The 19603-nt window shown below is 32.9% G+C and overlaps 2 protein-coding genes across 2 annotated transcripts; both read left to right on the top strand.

Annotated features, from left to right (window-relative positions):
- Positions 1 to 255: 255 nt before the first annotated feature.
- Positions 256 to 7039, top strand: LOC148952653 (uncharacterized). The gene is made up of 3 exons (XM_089089057.1): positions 256 to 340; positions 4993 to 5107; positions 6747 to 7039. Exons 1-3 carry the CDS (start codon positions 320 to 322, stop codon positions 6959 to 6961), a joined length of 351 nt encoding a protein of 116 aa, XP_088945183.1. The 5' UTR covers positions 256 to 319; the 3' UTR covers positions 6962 to 7039.
- An 8273-nt stretch (positions 7040 to 15312) lies between these two features.
- LOC148952654 (uncharacterized) lies at positions 15313 to 19309 on the top strand. Its single transcript, XM_089089058.1, has 3 exons — positions 15313 to 15414; positions 17094 to 17208; positions 19017 to 19309. The coding sequence occupies exons 1-3, from the start codon at positions 15394 to 15396 to the stop codon at positions 19229 to 19231; spliced, it is 351 nt and encodes a 116-aa protein (XP_088945184.1). The 5' UTR covers positions 15313 to 15393; the 3' UTR covers positions 19232 to 19309.
- The last annotated feature ends 294 nt before the right edge of the window (positions 19310 to 19603 follow it).

The following is a 19603-nucleotide window of genomic DNA, read 5'->3' on the forward strand; positions in this document are numbered from 1 at the left end:
ATAAAAAAAATCTACAAAGCCTAATTATTTAGCCGTTGCGATAAGGTACCACACTATAAATAGCGATTAAAAACATTACTACTGAAGAAGGTCACATTATTGAAGCTTTTGATCATTCAACAATGAAGTGACATTAATAGGTTGACTACTAATTTGCTGTTTACTTTTACTCCTTAAATTTGTGTCTGCTAACCTTGATTGAAGATCGTGAAATGACTGCAACAAGAATATATAGGCCTATATATAGTTTGAAAATGTGTGTAACGAAACAAAGTGCAATTGTACGTTGGTGAGATTAAGAACTCGGTATAATTCCAAAATGAGGGTTTTTATCTCAATGGTAAGTAACTTACCATATTTTTACTAAACTAAAATCCTCAGCTTTATTGTTGTTTGTTTAGCATGAAAATAAAGATGGATGTTATTTTAGATATATTTCTTAGGATTTTTTCTGAGAGAATCAACACTTTTCATGGGCTGTGGGAGGGGGAACAAACTAAGAGAAAGCTATTTATTTACCCGTTCACACTTCAAAAGTACAGAAGTAAAATAAATTTGTTATCTCATTTTGTTTTTTCTATCATTAGTTTTTGCTCTATTTTTTTGGGTTATTATCGCTCCACGGAAAAAATGTTGAATATGTTTGGTTTACAGTTCATTCATTATCTAAGAAGATTTGCATAATGCCTAACTGCTAAGGCGTCTTAATTCTGGCTACCAAAATATTCGCAAATTTCTGTTGGAACGATAATTTGTCATCTCACTATTTTTTTTACCATTATTCTACCATAATTTTTGGAAAATATGTGTTTTAAAATATCATACAGCAATTTTGCGTCAGTTAAATGAAGGCTTTAGTAGAACTGTAAAAATGAAAATTTCGGTCTCCATTGCAAGTAAACTTGTCAAATGTTAAAAACAAACAATTGGCCACCCTTTTTCAAACCATCTTAAATATTTGAATTAATTCTTGGCATTTTGAAATTATGGTTGTGCAAATGCATTCAGTTAAGATTATATTCAATATCAAAATAATTATGTCTCTGATGGTATAAACTCCTTTCAGGGGGGAAAAGGGACAAGGTAAAACAACATACTATTGGCGATTACTTTAGATTGATTTTGTTGTTGTTTTTTCTAACATGTAGCAATATTTAGTTTTATACAATTTAATTAGAAAGCATAATTCAGTTTCAGAAACAAACATAGGCAATTGTTATTGTACCTTAAATAAAATAAAAACAGACCATTTTTTTTATGAAAAAAAGTAACTATAAGAAAGTCAAAAGAACTTGGATTTGGGAGGATGGGGAGAAAAGACTGAAGTTTTCCCCGTGTTTGTGCCTGTTTAAACCTATGTATTATGCCATAAAATAATTATTATAATATGTACAATAAACATGTTCATCAATTAAAGTATTTATAAAGTTTGTTAAGACTTTCGCTTCAAGTTTAATTATTACTGAAATTTCAGAGCAATATATAGTCACTTCTTCCTACATATACATATACCCATTTCAGGAACACCCTGTCAATCACTACCGTTCAGCTTGGAAAATAGTAATTTGACGTTTTATAACGGGTATCTGAAGCCTGAAGCCATTTGAGTCTTTTTTATTAGAAAATCAGTAGTTTAAACTCAAGTGCTAACAAATTTCATTTATTAATATGCACTCTGTTTTGTTACACGGAATAAGTTGAAACATTCAAGAAAATCATTGTGGTAGGAAGTGTGCAGGGGCCAGGAACATGGCCCATCCCCACAAAATCCTAATTTATTTCTGATTTTCTGGTCATCTCTTATTAGAATTATCAATTAAAATTTCTTATTATTCCCCCTCCAAATAAAAAAAAATTCCTGCCTACGTACCTAGTTGGTGGTAGGGAGATTTCGTGGAAACCCTAGTTTTAAAAACCATGTCACTGTTTATTAATGCACCACAAATATAAACTCTCTATTAATATAAACTGTCTATTATACTCAAATACACACAGACACAAGAATATATATATATATATATATATATATATATATATATATATATATATATATATATATATATATATATATATATATATATATATATATATATATATATATATATATATATATATATATATATATATATATATATATATATATATATATATATATATATATATATATATATATATATATATGTATATTAAATAAAAAACAAGTTTTTTTTAACTGAAAGTAAGGAGCGACATTAAAACTTAAAACGAACAGAAATTATTCCGTATATGAAAGGGCTGTCCCCTCCTCAACGCCTTGCTCTTTACGCTAAGGTTTTTTATTGTTTAAAAAAAAATAGAGTTTTGAGAAAGTCAAACTTTAGCGTAAAGAGCAAGGCGTTGAGGAGGGGACAGCCCCTTCCATATACATAATAATTTCTGTTCGCTTTGTTTTAATGTCGCTCCTTACCGTCAGTTAAAAAAAACTTGTTTTTTTTATTTAATTTTTGAACGTTTTTGAATAAATGCAGGTTTTGATCTTGGCTCACAGTACATGAATAATTAAAACACAGTTTTCATATTAATTTACTTTTATTTGGTTAAATGGCTTTCTCGAAACTTGTTTAATTTTATTTACGGACGTTTTTATTAGTAATAAATATACGTAACTTACGAATTAACTTACGTAACGAACTTCTATATTCATATATTTTGAATACGTATATTAGGGGGTTCGCCCCCCAGTCAATACCTTGCTCTTAAAGTGAAAGTTCGAATTTTGTTCCAATTCTTTAAAAATAACCGCTAATTAAAACTGATTAAATGACCGCTTTAAAAACTTTAAAGACCGTTAATTAGAATAAATAGCTCTTATGAAAGTACTAAAAAATCTCTGGCTTAAAGAGTGAGGTATTGACAAGGGGGTGAATTCAATCATATATGTAATATTTTCTGTTCGTTTAAAGTTTTGATGTTGCTGCTGTTGCAGTTGAAAAACTAGTTTTTTTATATTTAATTTCTGATCTTTTTTTAAATAATGCTGGGAAGTCCGGCGTCCCCTTCATAGCAATGTCCCTTCCCCCATGAAAACTTCCCTTATGAAAAGATCCTCCCACATAACCCCGGACCCCCCCCCCCACTACCAGTAAAAATCTCCCCTGAAAACGTCTGTACTGTATACTTCCCAATAACCAATACTATCTGTTAACATTGGGTAAAGTTCATAACTTTCAGCCCTCCTCCCGGGAACTTCGGTGGATTAAGTCATCCTAAAAGACATTCTTGTAATATTTTCGAACATGCTGAACAAAATGGCTATCTCAAAATTTTGATCGGGTGATTTTGAAAAAAAAATGAGCTTGGGAGAGGACCTAGTTACCCTCCGATTTTTTGGTCACTTAAAAAAGGCACTATAACTTTTAATTTCTATTCCAATGAGCCCTCCCACGATATTCTAGGACCACTGGGTCGATACGATCACTCCTGGGAAAAAAAAAAACAAAAACAAATAAACACGCACCAGTGATCTTTCTTCTGGCAAAAACTGGAAAATTCCACATTTTTGTAGATAGGAGCTTGAAACCTCTACAGTAAGGTTCTCTGATACGTTGAATATGACTGTGTGATTTTACCTCAGGTTCTGCCAATTTTAGGGGGTCTTTACCTCTTTTTTCGAAAATCAGCTAATTTTCCTCTTGTGCGTGGCTTTTGACAAGTAAAACTGAACTTGATGACCCTTCTATATTTAAAATCAGAATTAAAATTCAATTCTTTTGATGTATCTATTTGTATAGAAAATACCGTTTTCTAGAGTTTCGGTTACCATTGAGCCGGGTCCCAATAACCAATACTATATGTTAACATTGGGTAAAGTTCATAACTTTCAGCCCTCCCCCTGGGGGTTTCGAGGGATTAAGTCATGCTAAAAGACATAATTATAATATTTTTGACAATGCTGAACAAAATGGCTGTCTCAAAATTTTGATCGGGTGACTTTAGGAAAAAAATGAGCGTGGGAGGGGGCCTAGTTGCCCTCAACTTTTTTTGTAACTTAAAAAGGGCACTAGAACTTTTAAGTTCCGTTCCAATGAGCCCTCCCACGATATTCTGGGACCACTGGGTCGATACGATCACCCCTGGGAAAAAAAAAACACAAAAAAAACAAATAAACACGCATCCGTAATCTTTCTTCTGGCAAAAGATGGAAAATTCCACATTTTTGTAGATAGGAGCTTGAAACCTCTACAGTAGGGTTCTCTGATACGCTGAATAAGATGGTGTGATTTACATTAAGGTTCTATAATTTTTTGGGGGTCTTTCCCCCTTTTTTCGAAAATAAGCCAAATTTTCTCAGGCGCGTAACTTTTGATAGGTAAGATTAAACTTGATGAAACTTATATATTTGAAATTAGAATTAAAATCTGATTCTTTTGATGTATCTGTTGGTATCAAAATTCCATTTTTTAGAGTTTTGCTTACTATTGAGCCGTGTCGCTCCTTACTTACAGTTCGTTACCACGAACTGTTTGATATATATATATATATATATATATATATATATATATATATATATATATATATATATATATATATATATATATATATATATATATATATATATATATATATATATATATATATATATATATATATATATATATATATATATTGTTCATGGTGAAATATGAGGTCTCTTTAAATTCTAGGAAAAATATATCACTTTCTTGCAAAAACTTATTTTCACGCCTTTACCCGGTCCCATTGGAAAACACATCTTCTAGCTTACCCCAACACTCTTCTTTAAAAAAAAAACAGGCGATCGGACTCAGTTGATGTTAATTCGTAACAAAGAGGAAACTGTATTCATATGAAACTATTTATCAATTGTTTCTGACAAAAGATTAATTAGACCAATTGAATTGACAAGTTAAGTTGCGATAATTTTAAATTATTACTTAAAGTAACATGTGGTATGAAGATTGGCATATCGTTAACAAAAATATTTAATATTTACAGCTCGTTTGCTTCACCTTCGTGTGCTTCATCAATTTTGCAGCTGCCCGGCCAAGGGGTGGAGACGGGGCAAAGCAAGATGATGCATTAGCAACTATTGGACAAGGGCCAGAAGAAGGTATGATATTGGTCAAACTTAAAAAAGAGGGGTATTAAATATACAGACAAAATACAAAAATAAAATTTGTCTCGCTAGATTAGTGACAGATTGACATGTTTATGAAAACCATGTGTTAATACATAATATATAAAACTTCACAAATAACCCCTATTAATTTCAAATAAATACATGCAAATAATATGAAAAAACAATCACGGATAAGAACATTATCCTAAATACTATACTTAAAGGCGCCTTCTTGTTTATGTATAGTTAAACTTCTATTACAAAAATATAATTATTTAAGGTTCTTTCCTCATTTTGTTTTTGATATTTATAGTTTTATATTTAGGATTTTTTTTGACAAATCTAACCAATTTTTCAGTCGATTGAGGGTCTGAAGAAAAATACAACATAATTTTTTTGAATTTGTAACACTTAAAGATACATTTTTGAACCGAAAGTAAAGAAGATAGTATTAACATACCTTTTTTTTTATTTTTTGAGCTCTGCAGTTTCAGCATCATATCCTATACAATTATTTTCATATACAATATTTTCCTTCATTTTTGAAAAACGACTTGAAAGATAAGTAATTTTGGAAGGCTCATTTATTTTCAATCCTTATTATGGTGATAGTGATGAACTTTACTCGAAGGCTTGGTGGCGTAAGCAATTCTCTTTAAGTTTCTACAGACTAGTTAGAGGAACCACATCTAGTCAGTTGCTATTCTAATTGTGCTTTTTGTATCATTTCTTATTTTAATTTTCAGTATCAGACCACAATTTTAAAGGTTCTAGTCCTTCCAGGTACGATTTGCTTTAAAAGAGAAAGAGATCTCATTTCATATAACTCCAAAGCAAAATTGTATCCATGATCTTCTGAAAAGCAAAAAATAAGATTGATGGTTTGGACAAAAAACAATTACGTTAAGAGGCTTTTCTTTTTATCGGTCTAGTGACGGTTTATTCAATTTTTTCCTTAGATCTGCTGCAACACTGGCTAGTCCTTTTCTCTTGTTATTAACCCGTAACTGAACTTACAGTTTGTTTTATTTTTATTGTTAGTACTATTAATAATGTGAAGATTATTTTATTCCAGAACATTTGTTAATTTTATTAATAATGTTTTCTGGGAGATTTCGAGTGGAATAGTTAATTCATTCGCAACGCCTACCTGAGTTATAGATGTTTTAAACGGACAAAAATTCCGAAGACATACAATTTAAAGCACGTAATGTTAAGTTGCAATACTCGTAATAACATAAGAAAACAGTTCCAAATCAAAACCACTCCGAACTCATTCAAGGAGAGAAAAGCGAAAAGATCCATACAAAAAAAAAAAAAAAAAAAAAAACACCAAAAACTACGAAATACACGGAAGGTTTGTCCGAGAAATGAATTCCAAAGGTTACAGTCCTGATGAATAGGAAACCAAATTTTGTCTAATAACTAATGAACAAATATTTCATTATAGTCAGAATTTTATCCAGGAAATGTTTTCATGGAGATTGCTCTGTAATACACCGCAACAATTGGTAGTTTTAAGATTTTTCAAAATATATTTATAATGTTGCCATACTATTTATTTGTTCTTTAGCTATGGCTAATTAAAATATTTCTCTAACAATAATACTACTGAGCTGTTATTATTTAGGAAACAAACAAAAAAGAGAGGAGAAAAGTGGATTTGGTGGCTTTGGAGGATATGGAGGTCATGGCTTTGGAAGCGGCTATGGCCACAGTGGATACGGAGGTTACAATGGAGGATACAGCCAAGGAGGTTACGGTGGTTTCGGCCAAGGAGGTTATGGTTACGGAGGCTACGGAGGCTATGGAGGATTCGGCCACGGTTATGGTGGATTTTTCTAAACAATTACTTAATTAAATCCTTGTAGAATTTCTGGTCATAATTTGTTAACATTAATTTAAATAAATATTATTTTATTATTGCTTGTTCCAATTGTAGATGAGGCACAATTCAGGTGTTAGATGGGGTTTCATCTTTTTAATTTGAATTTTGAGACACAACAGTTTCTCAATACAACTTTTTTTTCTGCAAAATACAAACATTATAGCAGAGAAATGGGCTTTTGACGATTTTTCTTAATTTTCGGTCCTGGTTCTATCATATAGAGTTAATGATCCTAAAGGTCGACAGTAGCTCATTCTATCACAAATTTTGGAATATAAGACTCTTTTATCTTTGAATAGTTGAATCAGAGGGAGGAGGCGCATTCAGGATCCGCTAGGAGCAAGGCGTCAAGCCAAGATTTTGAAAGAATAGGTTTAATAGTATTAACAATCAGAAACACTAGAAACATGACTTCTGGGCTGAAATTACTTATGTTTTCTGAGAGGAAAGGATGCCAAATACTTTGATCAGCTCTAGTAGGAAGGTGAACATATTAAACCATATTGTAACCAGGGTTGTGTCAAGACTAATAGTATGTATAGCTAAAAGACCCCAAGAGGTTTCTGGTTCCCAAACCCCCTCCCTCAGACTTGTCAAACAGTTCGTGGTAACTAACTGTAAGTAAGGAGTGACCCAGCTCTATAGTAATCGAAACTATACAAAACGGAATTTTGATACCAAGAGATACATCAAAAGAATAAGATTTTTATGCTGACTTTAAATACATAAGTTTCATCAAGTTTTCCCAGGGGTGATCGTATTGACCCACTGGTCCTAGAATTTCGCAAGAGGGCTCATTCGAAAGAAAATTGAACGTTCTAGTGCTCTTTTAAAGTGACCAAAAAATTGGAGGGCAACTAGCCCCCTCCCACGCTCATTCTTCTTCCAAAGTCCCGGATCAAAATTTTGAGATAGCCATTTTGTTCAGCACAGTTCAAATATCTAATAACTATTGCAATGAGGACGACTTAATCCTCCAGCAGTCCCCGGGGGAAGGGCTGCAAGATATGAACTTTGCCCATTGTTTACATATAGTACTGGCTATTGGTAAGTATACAGACATTTTCAGGGAGGATTTTTTCTGGTGGGGGGAGGGCTCGTACGGATCGGGTTACGTGGGAGGATCTTTCCATGGACAAATTATTTATGGGGGAAGAGAATTTCCATGATGGGGGCGCTAGATTTCCCAGCATTATTTAAAAAAAACAATCAGAAATTAAATAAAAAAACAAGTATTTTCAACTGAAAGTAAGGAGTAACATAATAAATTAAAACGAATAGAAATTATTAAGATATGAGGGGATTAGTCCTATCGTCAGTACCTCGCTCTTTACGCTAACATTTTTAGTAACTTCAAAAGAGCTATTTGTTAAATAAAAAAAACAAATTTTTTCAACTGAAAATAAGGAGTAACATTAAAACTTAAAACGAACAGAAATTATTACGCATATGAGGGGGTTAGTACCCTCGTCAATACCTCACTCTTTACGCTAAAATATTTTTAGTAACTTCAAAAGAGCTATTAATTCTAATGTGGCCTTTGTGATACAGGGGCATTCTTAAAAAATTGGAACAAAATTCGAACTTCAGCGCAAATAGCGAAAAATTGACGAGGGGGAGAACCCCCTCCTATTACGAATATGAGGAAGTTCACCCCCTTATCAATACCTCGCTCTTTACGCTAAAGTTCAAATTATGTTTAATAATTGCCGATATAAGGAATAATTGGATTGTGTTTTTTTTTCGGCAAATCTTAGCATTTAATTTTACCTTAAGCAGCTTCATAACTATGATTTTTATGTGATATAAATATAAGATATTGTATGTCTTCGGCATGTGGTTGTTATTAAATTAAAAAAAAATTTTTTTTTTAAACGAAAAGTAAGGAGTAAAATTAAAACTTATAACGGACATAAATTATTACGTATATCTTCTAAAGATCTTTTCTTTCATTTATTTCAGTCATTTGAGAATTGCTCAACTTGTGACTTTTATTTTCATAAAAATAGTTTCAACCTCTTTAGGCGTTTTGTTACTATGCCTTACAAAATTACTTACGCAAATATCGCCTAATTTAAGTTGCGTGGGAGAATTTTTCCATGGAGAAATTTCTCGTGAGGGAAGGGAATTTTCCATAGAGTGGGAGCTGGATTTCCCGACATTATTTATAAAACGATCAGCAATTAAATAAAAAACAAGTTTTTTAACTGAAAGCAAGAAGCAACATTAAAACTTATAACTAACAAATGCCCCTCTTCAATAGCTCGCTCTTGCTCTAAAGTTTCTATTTAAACTTTTAAAAGAGGTTATTATTCTAATTAAAAAGCCTTTGTGATTCAGGAGTCATTCTTAAAAACTGGAACAAAAATCCAACTTAGGTTATTATGAGGTTATTATTAGTTAAAAAAACACAAATTTAGTATGCAAATTTCGGTTTAATTTTTTATGTACGGTGAATTTTTTTTAACTGAGAGTAAGGAGCGACATTAAAACCTAAAACGAACAGAAATTATTCCTTATATGTAAGGGGCTGTCCCCTCCTCAACGCCCCACTCTTTACGCTAATTTTTTTGATTGTTTTAAGAGTTATGAAAAAGAGTCAAACTTTAGCGTAAAGAGTGGGACGTTGTGGAGGGACATCCCCTTTCATATACGGAATAATTTCTATTCGTTTTAAATTTTAATGTCACTCCTTACTTTCAGTTAAAAAAACTTGTTTTTCAGAGGCAACGCTTTAGCGTTGCCTATGGTAAAGGCCATAAGGCTCCAATGTTTTATTATTTATTTTTGCATTATTATTTTTTTTCCCAGAGGCACTTCATATGGAAGGAGTCATCGTAAAAACTTAAAAGGGAGCTTATTTGATTGGGAATCAAAAGCTCATTCGATTGGAGTTCTAGTGCCCTTTTTAAGGGTCAAAAGTGATTGGAAGGCAATGAACACCCTTTCCACACCCATCATTTCCCAAAACATATCCAATAAAAATTTTGAGATAGCCATTTTGTTCTAAGTAGTTGATTTTCAGATAGAAATTATGCTTTTGAGGAGGACACTCCCCCACAACCCTTACGGCAAGGATTGTAAGTTATGTCCTGGAGGCATATAAGCTTTTTATAGAAAGCTTTGTCGTAGAAACTTCAAAAAGGGCTCATTCGATTGGAAATTCAAAAGACTAGTGCCCTTTTTAATAGTCTAAAGTGATTGGAGGGCAACTAACCTCCCTCTCACACCCATCTTTTTCCCAAACACATTCAATCAAATTTTGAGATAGCTAATTTGTTCAACGTGGTTGGAAATTCTAGAACTTAGGTCCTTGAGGATGACAAACCCCCATAGTCCTCAGGGCAAGGGTTGTAAGTTATGCCCTGGGGCATATAAGGTTTTTAGAGAAAGTTTTGCCGTAGAAACTTCAGAAAGGGCTCATTCGATTGGAAATTTAAACGGCTATTGATCTTTTTGATAGTCGAAATAGATTGGAAGGCAACTAACACCCCTTCCACATCCACCATTTCCCCAAACACATTCAATGAAAATTTTGAGAGAGCCATTTTGTTTAACGTAGTTGAAAGTTCTGGAAATTATATCTTTGAGCATGACACTCCCCTCCCTCAAGGTCTTCAGGGCAAGGGTTATAAGTTATGCCCTGGGGGCATATATGGCTCTTATGAAAGGAATGCTCGCAAAAACTTCATAGAGGGCTTATTTGATTGTAAATTGAAAGTTCTAGTTCACTTGTTAAGAGCCAAAAGAGATCGGAGGGTAACCAGCCCCCCCCCCCCTCTCACGCCTTTTTTTCCAAAATGCATCCGATAAAAATTTTGAGATAGCTATTTTGTTAAAAAAAAATAGTTTAAAGATCATATAACAAAACGTCTGGTTTCGACACAACCTCCTAGGGCCCCGGGGCAGGCGTTGTAAGTTATGCCCTGGGATCATAGATGGTTCTTATGGAAGGGGTGCTCGTATAAACTTCAAAGAGGGCTCATATTAATGGAAATTGAAAGTTTTAATTCACTTTTTAAGAGTCAAAAGAGATTGGAGGGTACATATCCCCCCCCCCTCCACGCCCTTTTTTTCTCAAACCCGTCTGATAAGAACTTTCAGATAGCCATTTTTCAAATAATACTTCAAAGACCATATAACAGAAACTCCGGGGTCCGCACAGCACCCCAGGGCTCGAAGGCAGGCGTTGTAAGTTATGCCCTGGGGGAAAACATGGTTCTTATGGAAGGGATGCTCGTAAAAACTTCAGAGAGGGCTAATTTGATTGAAAATTGAAAGTTCTAGTCCAGTTTTAGAGAGTCAAAAGAGATTGGGCGGCATACCTCCCCCCCACACCACTTTTTTCCCGAATGCATCCGATAAAAAATTTGAGTAGCCATTAAGTTAAAAATTGATCATAAGTCAGATAACAAAACCTCAGGTGTCGACACAACCCCCAGGGATTGGGGGCAGGCGTTGTAACTTATGCCCTATGTCATATATGGTTCTTATGAAAGGTATACTCGAATAAACTTCAGAGAGGGCTAATTTGATTGGAAATTGAAAGTTCTAGGTCAGTTTTTTAGAGTCAAAAGAGATTGGAGGGCAACCCTCCACACCCCGTTTTTCCGGAATGCATCCGATAAAGGTTTTGAGTAGCCATTAAGTTAAAAATTGCTCAAAAGTCAAATAACAGAAACTCAGGAGTCGACACAACTCCCCAGGGCTTTGGGGCAGGCGTTGTAACTTATGAACTGGGGCATCTATGGTTCTTCTGGAAGGGATACTCGTATAAACTTTAGAGATGGCTCATTTGATTGGAAATCGAGTTCACTTTTTAATATTCAAAAAAGATCTGAGGGCAACGAGCCCCCCCCCCCCCACGCCTTCTTTTTTCAAACCCATCTGATCAAAATTTTAAGATAGACATTTTGTTTTAAAAAAAAGCAGTTCAAAGGTCGGATAAGAAAACTCCGGTGTCAATACAACCCCCAAGGATCCGGGAGAAGGTGTTCTAAGTTATGCCCTAAGGGCATGCATGGTTCTTATGAAAGGGATACTCGCATAAACTTGATAGAGGGCTCATTTGATTGGAAATTGAAAGTTCTAGTTCACATTTTAAGCATTAAGAGATTTAAGGGGAACTAGCCCCCCCCCCCATGCTCTTTTTTCCCAAAACCATCCGCTACAAATTTTGAGATAGCCAGTTTAAAAAAAAAATTCAAAAATTATATAACAAAAACTTCGGTTTCAACACAACCCCCCATGGCCCAGGGGGTAGGCGTTTTAAGTGTTGTCCTGGGGGCGTGAATAGTTCTTATGAAAGGAATGCTCTTATAAACTTCAGAGAGGGCTCATTTAATTGAAAGTTGAATGTTCTAGTTCACTTTTAAGAGTAAAATAATATCCGAGGGCAACTAGCCCTCCCCCACCACATCCTTTTTTCCCCAAGCCCATCCGACAAAATATTTTAAATAACCATTTCATTAAAAATAATTCAAAGGTCAGATAAGAAAAACTCCTGTGTCGACGCAAACCCCAGGGCCCGAAGGCAGGCGTTGTAAGTAGGCTAATGCTCTGGGGCCATATATCATTTTTATGGAAGGGATGCTCGTATAAGCTTCGGAAAGGTTCATTTGATTGGAATTTGAAAGTTCTCGTTCACTGCTTAAGGGTCAAAAGAGATTGGAGGATAACTAGCCCCCCCCCCTCCACGCCCGCAATGCATCAGATAAAAATGTTGAGATAGATATTTTTTTTAAAATAGTTCAAAGTTCAGATAACAAAAACTCCTGTGTCAACACAGCCACCCAGGGTCCAAGGGTAGGTGTTGTAATTTATGCTCTGAGGGTATATATGGTTGTTATGGAAGGAATGCTCGTATAAACTTCATAGAGGGCTCATTTGATTAGAAATTGAAAGTTGTAATTCACTTTTTGAGAGTAAAAAGTGATCGGAGGGCAGCTAGCCTCCCCCCGAATTCCATTTATTTTTTCTCGGACGCACTTCATGCAGAAGGGGTAGTTGTATGAACTTCAAAGAGGGCTCATTTCAATGGGGTCAAGTTTTTTTCATTTAGATATTGTTACTTTGATACCAGTTTTGATGCTTCGATGAAGATTTTTTTTTTCCAGTTTGATTTCGAAATGATGAATTTTTGAAAACTTGAAACTTTTTGCAATAAAAAACGAACAAAAATTGATTAAAAATAACTTTCCGAAAATAATTTTTTCAAAGAAAAGTAAAGGCCATTTTAAAACCTTAAAAAATAAAACCAAAAGTTTGAAGCTTAGTAGAAATACTTTTTAGAAATCGGACTTGCTTATTAATCAAATATTTTTGAATAAATTCAGTGTGAAAAGACATTAAATTGCCTAAAGAATAAAAAATTGGCAATTGTAAAAATATTTGTATATATTTTAACAACGGATTACAACAATTCAAAAACCTTGAAAAATAAAACCAAAAGTTTGAAATTTATCAGAAACCGCTGCTAAAAATTGGACTTGCTTAATAATCAAATATCAAACAGTTCGTGGTAACGAACTGTAAGTAAGGAGCGACCCGGCTCAATGGTAACCGAAACTCTAAAAAACGGAATTTGGAACAAGTAGACATCAAAAGAATCAGATTTTAATGCTGATTTCAAATATATAAGTTTCATCAAGTTTAGTCATACCCATCAAAAGCTACGCACCTAAGAAAATTTGGCTGATTTTAGAAAAAAAGGGGGAAAGACCCCCTAAAAGTTATAGAATCTTATTGAAAATCATACCATCATATTCAGTATATCAGAGAACCCTACTTTAGAGGTTTAAAGCACCTATCTACTAAAATGTGGAATTTTGCATTTTTTACCAGAAGAAAGATCACGGATGCGTGTTTATTTGTTTGTTTTTCTCAGGGGTGATCGTATGGACCCATTGGTCCTAGAATACCGTGGGAGGGCTCATTGGAACGGAAATTAAAAGTTCTAGTGCCCTTTTTAAGTGACCAAAAATAAGGGAGGGCAATTAGGCCCCCTCCTACGTATATTTTTTATGTGGGAAGATCTTTTCATGGAGGAGGTTTTCATGGGGGAATGGACATTGCTACGAAGGGGGTGCCGGATTTCCCAGCATTATTTAAAAAAAGATCAGAAATTAAATAAAACAAACAAGTTTTTCAGCTGAAAGTAAGGAGCAACATCAAAACTTAAAACGAACAAAAATATTACGTATATGATTGAGTTCACCCGCTAGTCAATACCTCGCTTTTTAAGCCAAATTTTTTTTAGTACTTTCGTAAGAGCTATTTATTTTAATTAACGGCCTTTGTTATTAAGAGGTCATTTTTAAAGAATTGGAACAAAATTTGAACTTTAGCTTAAAGAGCAAGGTATTGACTAGGGGGCAAACCCCCTAATATACGTATACAAATATATAAAAATAGAAGTTCGTATCGTAAGTTACGTATATTTATTACTAATAAAAACGTTCGTAAATAAAATTAAACAACTTTCGAGAAAGCCATTTAACCAACTAAAGTAAAATTAATATGAAAATTTTGTTGTAATTGTTCATGTACGGTGAGCCAAAATGATAACCTGCATTAATTCGAAAACGTTCAAAAATTAAATTAAAAAAAACAAATATTTTTAACTGAAAGTAAGGAGCGACGTTACAACTTAAAACGAACAGAAATTATTCCGTATATGAAAGGGGCTGTCCTCTCCTCAACGCCTCGCTCTTTACGCTAAAGTTTTACTTTCTCACAACTCTATTTTTTTAAACAATAAAAAACTTTAGCATTAAGAGAGAAACGTTGAGGAGGGGACATCCCCTTTCATATAAAGAATAACTTCTGTTCGTTTTAAGTTTTAACGTCGTTCCTTACTTTCAGTTAAAAAAAAAACATAACTCCAAGAGTATTTGGGGCTTTTCTGATTGCCAAGCCCCTGGGGAGTTTTCGTTTATCACACCTAAGATGGGTGCAAAGGGAGAAATTATTATTATTATGATGTACTTGGTGCTTGAACGACAATTTAATAGGCTACTATACAGATGGCACCTAATTAGCATGGCGACATGACACCGCACTTCGAATAAATATATATATAAAAAAAAGGACTAAGCCTAATTAATTAGCCTTTACGATAGGATACCACATTATAAATAACGATTAAAAATAAATTACTACTGAAGAAGGTCACATTAATGAAGATTTTGATCATTCAACAGTGAAGTGACATTAATAGGTTGACTACTAATTTGCTGTTTACTTTTACTCCTTAAATTTGTGTCTGCTAACCTTGATTGAAGATTGTGAAATGACTGCAACAAGAATATATATATAGTTTGAAAATGTGTGTAACGAATCAAAGTGCAATTGTACGTTGGTAAGATTAAGAACTCGGTATAATTCCAAAATGAGGGTTTTTATCTCAATGGTAAGTAACTTGCCATATTTTTACTAAACTAAAATCCTCAGCCTCATTGTTGTTTGTTTAGTATGAAAATAAAGATGTATGTTATTTTAGATATATTTCTTAGGATTTTTTTCTGAGAGATTCAACACCTTTCACGGGCTGTGGGCGGGAGAACAAACTAATAGAAAGCTATTTATTTAGCCGTTCACACTTCAAAAGTACAGAAGTAAAATAAATTTGTTATCTCTTTTTGTTTTTTCTCTCATTAGTTTTTATAAATACTTTAATTGATGAACATATTTATTGTACAGGCTTTAGTCAAACTGTAAAAATGAAAATTTCGGTCTCTATTTCAAGTAAATTTGTAAAATGTCAAATACTTAAAAACATACAATTAGCCACCCTTTTTCAAAGCATCGTAAATGTTTGAATTAGTTCTTGGCATTTTGAAAGTATGGTTGTGCAAATCATTCAATTCAGATTATATTCGATATCAATATAATTATGTGTCTGATGGTCTCAATTCCTTTCAGGGGAAAAGGGACAAGCTAAATCCACGTACTATTAGCGATTATTTTTCATTTATTGATTTTTTGTTGTTGTTTTTTTCTGACATTTAGCAATATTTAGTCTTATGCAATTTAATTAGAAAGCATAATTAAGTTTCAGAAACAAACATAGGCAGTAGTTACTGTACCTTAGATAAAATCAAAATAGACAATTTTTTATGAAAAAAAGTAACTATAAGAAAGTCAAAACTTGGAGTCAAACAAGAACTTGGATTTGGCAGGGTAAGGAGAAAAGACTGAAGCTTTCTCTGTGTTTGTGCCTGTTTAAACCTAGGCATTATGCCATAAAATAATTATTATAAGAAGCACAATAAATATGTTCATCAATTAAAGTATTTATAAAGTTTGTTAAGACTTTCGCTTCAAGTTGAATTATTTCTGAAATTTCAGAGCAACATATAGTCACTTCTGCCTACATATACATATACTCATTTCAGGAACACCCTGTCAATCACTACCATTCAGCTCTGAAAACAGTAATTTGACGTTTTATCAAATATATATATATATATATATATATATATATATATATATATATATATATATATATATATATATATATATATATATATATATATATATATATATATATATATATATATATATATATATATATATATATATATATATATATATATATATATATATATATATATATATATATATATATATATATATATATATATATATATATATTCATGTGTTTGTGTGTATTTGAGCATAAAAATGTAGTTTATCTCCGCTGCATTTGCAGCAAAACTTCAAGGTAAAATATGAAGTCTCTTTCAATTTTTGGAAAAATTTAACGTTTTCTTGCAAAAAACTTGTTTTCACGCCTTTACCAGGTCTCTCTGGAAAACACATCTTCTGGCTTACCTCGAGACTCTTCTTAAAAAAAAAAAAAAAAAAAAAAAAAAAAAAAAAAAAAAAAAAAAAGGCTATCGGACTCCGTGGATGTGTATTGGTAACAAAGATGAAACTGTATTCATATGAAAGTATCTATCAATTATTTCTGATAAAAGATTAATTAGACCAATTTAATTTAAGTTGTGATAACTTTAAATTGTTACTTAAAGTAACATGTGATATGAAGATTGACATATCGTTAACAAAAAAAATTTATGTTTACAGCTCGTTTGCTTCACCTTCGCGTGCTTCATCAATTTTGCAGCTGCCCGACCAAGGGGTGAAGACGGGGCACAACAAAATGATGCATTAGCAACTATTGGACAAGGGCCAGAAGAAGGTATGATATAAGTCAAAGTTAAAACAAAAGGGGTCTTAAATATAGAGACAAAACACAAAAATAAAATTTGTCTCGCTAGATTAGTGACTTTTTGCAGGCATTGCTGCCCTCTGAATAGTAATTTTTTTGCGGTCCCTATTATAACAGCAAAATTAACGATAAATAGCTTGACAGTGGTGTAACAAATATTATTAGGTATCACATAATTAGAAGAAGGAGTTAAACCTTACCTGTAACTATAGACAAGCAGGCATCAACTGGTAAACTAACTAGTATTTAATCTGATTGTCGTGTTTCTGGTTTGCTCGAATTGAGTTTCATACTTAACAGACTATCGTGCTTACACAAAAACATTAAACAATAAATGAGCAAGAAAAAATAAACTGCGCTTTTACAACCAACTGAAAAATATATGGAGGTAGTTTTCATATTGAATTGAATTCACAGTTTATCATAATTTTTAAGAATATATATAGTTGTTTAAGGTTTTAATTAATCACCTCAAACAATTGGATTTCCTTTGTTGTGAAAACAATCGGATTTCATTTGCCTGAAGAAAAATACAACATAATTTTTTTGAATTTGTAGCACTTAAAGATACATTTTTGGACCGAAAGTAAAGAAAATAACATTAATAAACCTTTTTTTTTATTTTTTGAGCTCTTTAGTTTCAGGATCATGTCCTATACAATTTTTTCCTATACAATAATTTCCTTGATTTTTGAAAAACGACTTGAAAGTTAAGTAATTTTGGAAGCCTCATTTATTTTCAATCCTTATTAGGGCGATAGTTATGAACTTTACTTGAAGGCTTGGCGGCGTAAGAAATTCTCTTTAATTTTCTACCGACTAGTTAGAGGTACCACCTCTAGTCAGTTGCTGTTCAAATTGTGCTTTTTGTATCATTTCTTGTTTTAGTTCTCATTACCAGGCCACAATTTTAGAGGTTCTAGTCCTTCCAGGTACGATGTGCTTTAAAAGACAAAGAGATCACATTTCATATAACTCGAAAGCAAGATTATATCCATGATCTTCTGAAAAGCCAAAAATAAGATTGATGGTTTGGACAAAAAGACTGACTTCAAAACAATCACGTTAAGAGGCTTTTCTTTTTATCGGTCTAGTGACGGCCTAATCAATTTTTTCCTTAGATCTGCTGCAACACTGGCTAGTCCTTTTCTCTTGTTATTAACCCGTAACTGAACTTACAGTTTATTTTCTTTTTATTGTTAGTACTATTAATAATGTGAAATAATTTTATTCCAGAACATTTGTTAATTTTATTATTAATATTTTCTGGGAGATTTCGAGTGGAATAGTTAATTCATTCGCAACGCCTACCTGAATTATAAATGTTTTAAACGGACAAAAATTCCGAAGACATACAATTTAAAGCACCTAATGTTAAGTTGCAGTACTCGTAATAACATAAAAAAACAGTTCTAAATGAAAACCTCTCCGGATTCATAGATGGAGAGAAAAGCGAAAAGATCCATAAAAAACAAAAACACCAAAAACTACGAAATACACGGAAGGTTTATCCCAGAAATGAATTCCAAAGGTTACAGTCCTGATGAATAGGAAACCAAATTTTGTCTAATAACTAATGAACAAATGCTTCATTATAGTCAGAATTTTGCCCAGGAAATGTTTTCATTGGGATTGCTCTGTAACACACCGCAATAATTGAAAGTTATAAGATTTTTCAAAATATATTTATAATGTTGCCATACTATTTATTTGTTCTTTAGCTTTGGCTAATTAAAATATTTCTCTAACAATAATACTACTGAGCTGTTATTATTTAGGAAAAAAACAAAAAAGAGAGGAGAAAAGTGGATTTGGTGGCTTTGGAGGATATGGAGGTCATGGCTTTGGAAGCGGCTATGGCCACAGTGGATACGGAGGTTACAATGGAGGATACAGCCAAGGAGGTTACGGTGGTTTCGGCCAAGGAGGTTATGGTTACGGAGGCTACGGAGGTTATGGAGGATTCGGCCACGGTTATGGTGGATTTTTCTAAACAGTTACTTAATTAAATCCTTGTAGAGTTTCTGGTCATAATTTGTTAACATTAATTTAAATAAATATTATTTTATTATTGCTTGTTCCAATTTTAGATGAGGCACAATCCAGGTGTTAGATGGGGTTTCATCTTTTTAATTTGAATTTTTAGACACAACAGTTTCTCAAAACAACTTTTTTTTTCTGCAAAATACAAACATCATAGCAGAGAAATGGGCTTTTGACGATTTTTCTTAATTTTCGGTCCTGGTTCTATCATATAGAGTAAATGATCTTATATTTTGACAATAGCTCATTCTATCACAAATTTTGAAATATAGGGCTCTTTTGTTTTTGAATGGTTGAATCAGGGGGAAGAGGCGTATTCAGG

Source organism: Artemia sp. Qi Xiang Cuo, chromosome 5 (genome assembly GCF_049724085.1).
Source record: "Artemia sp. Qi Xiang Cuo chromosome 5, ASM4972408v1, whole genome shotgun sequence".
NCBI lineage: Eukaryota > Metazoa > Arthropoda > Branchiopoda > Anostraca > Artemiidae > Artemia > Artemia sp. Qi Xiang Cuo.

Excerpts from the sequence above, each read along its gene's own strand:
- LOC148952654 (XM_089089058.1), top strand. The coding sequence starts at position 15,394 with ATGAGGGTTTTTATCTCAATG. Across the intron at positions 15,415-17,093 it reads TGAGGGTTTTTATCTCAATG|CTCGTTTGCTTCACCTTCGC; the intron begins GTAAGTAACTTG and ends TTATGTTTACAG. Across the intron at positions 17,209-19,016 it reads TGGACAAGGGCCAGAAGAAG|GAAAAAAACAAAAAAGAGAG; the intron begins GTATGATATAAG and ends GTTATTATTTAG.
- LOC148952653 (XM_089089057.1), top strand. The coding sequence starts at position 320 with ATGAGGGTTTTTATCTCAATG. Across the intron at positions 341-4,992 it reads TGAGGGTTTTTATCTCAATG|CTCGTTTGCTTCACCTTCGT; the intron begins GTAAGTAACTTA and ends TAATATTTACAG. Across the intron at positions 5,108-6,746 it reads TGGACAAGGGCCAGAAGAAG|GAAACAAACAAAAAAGAGAG; the intron begins GTATGATATTGG and ends GTTATTATTTAG.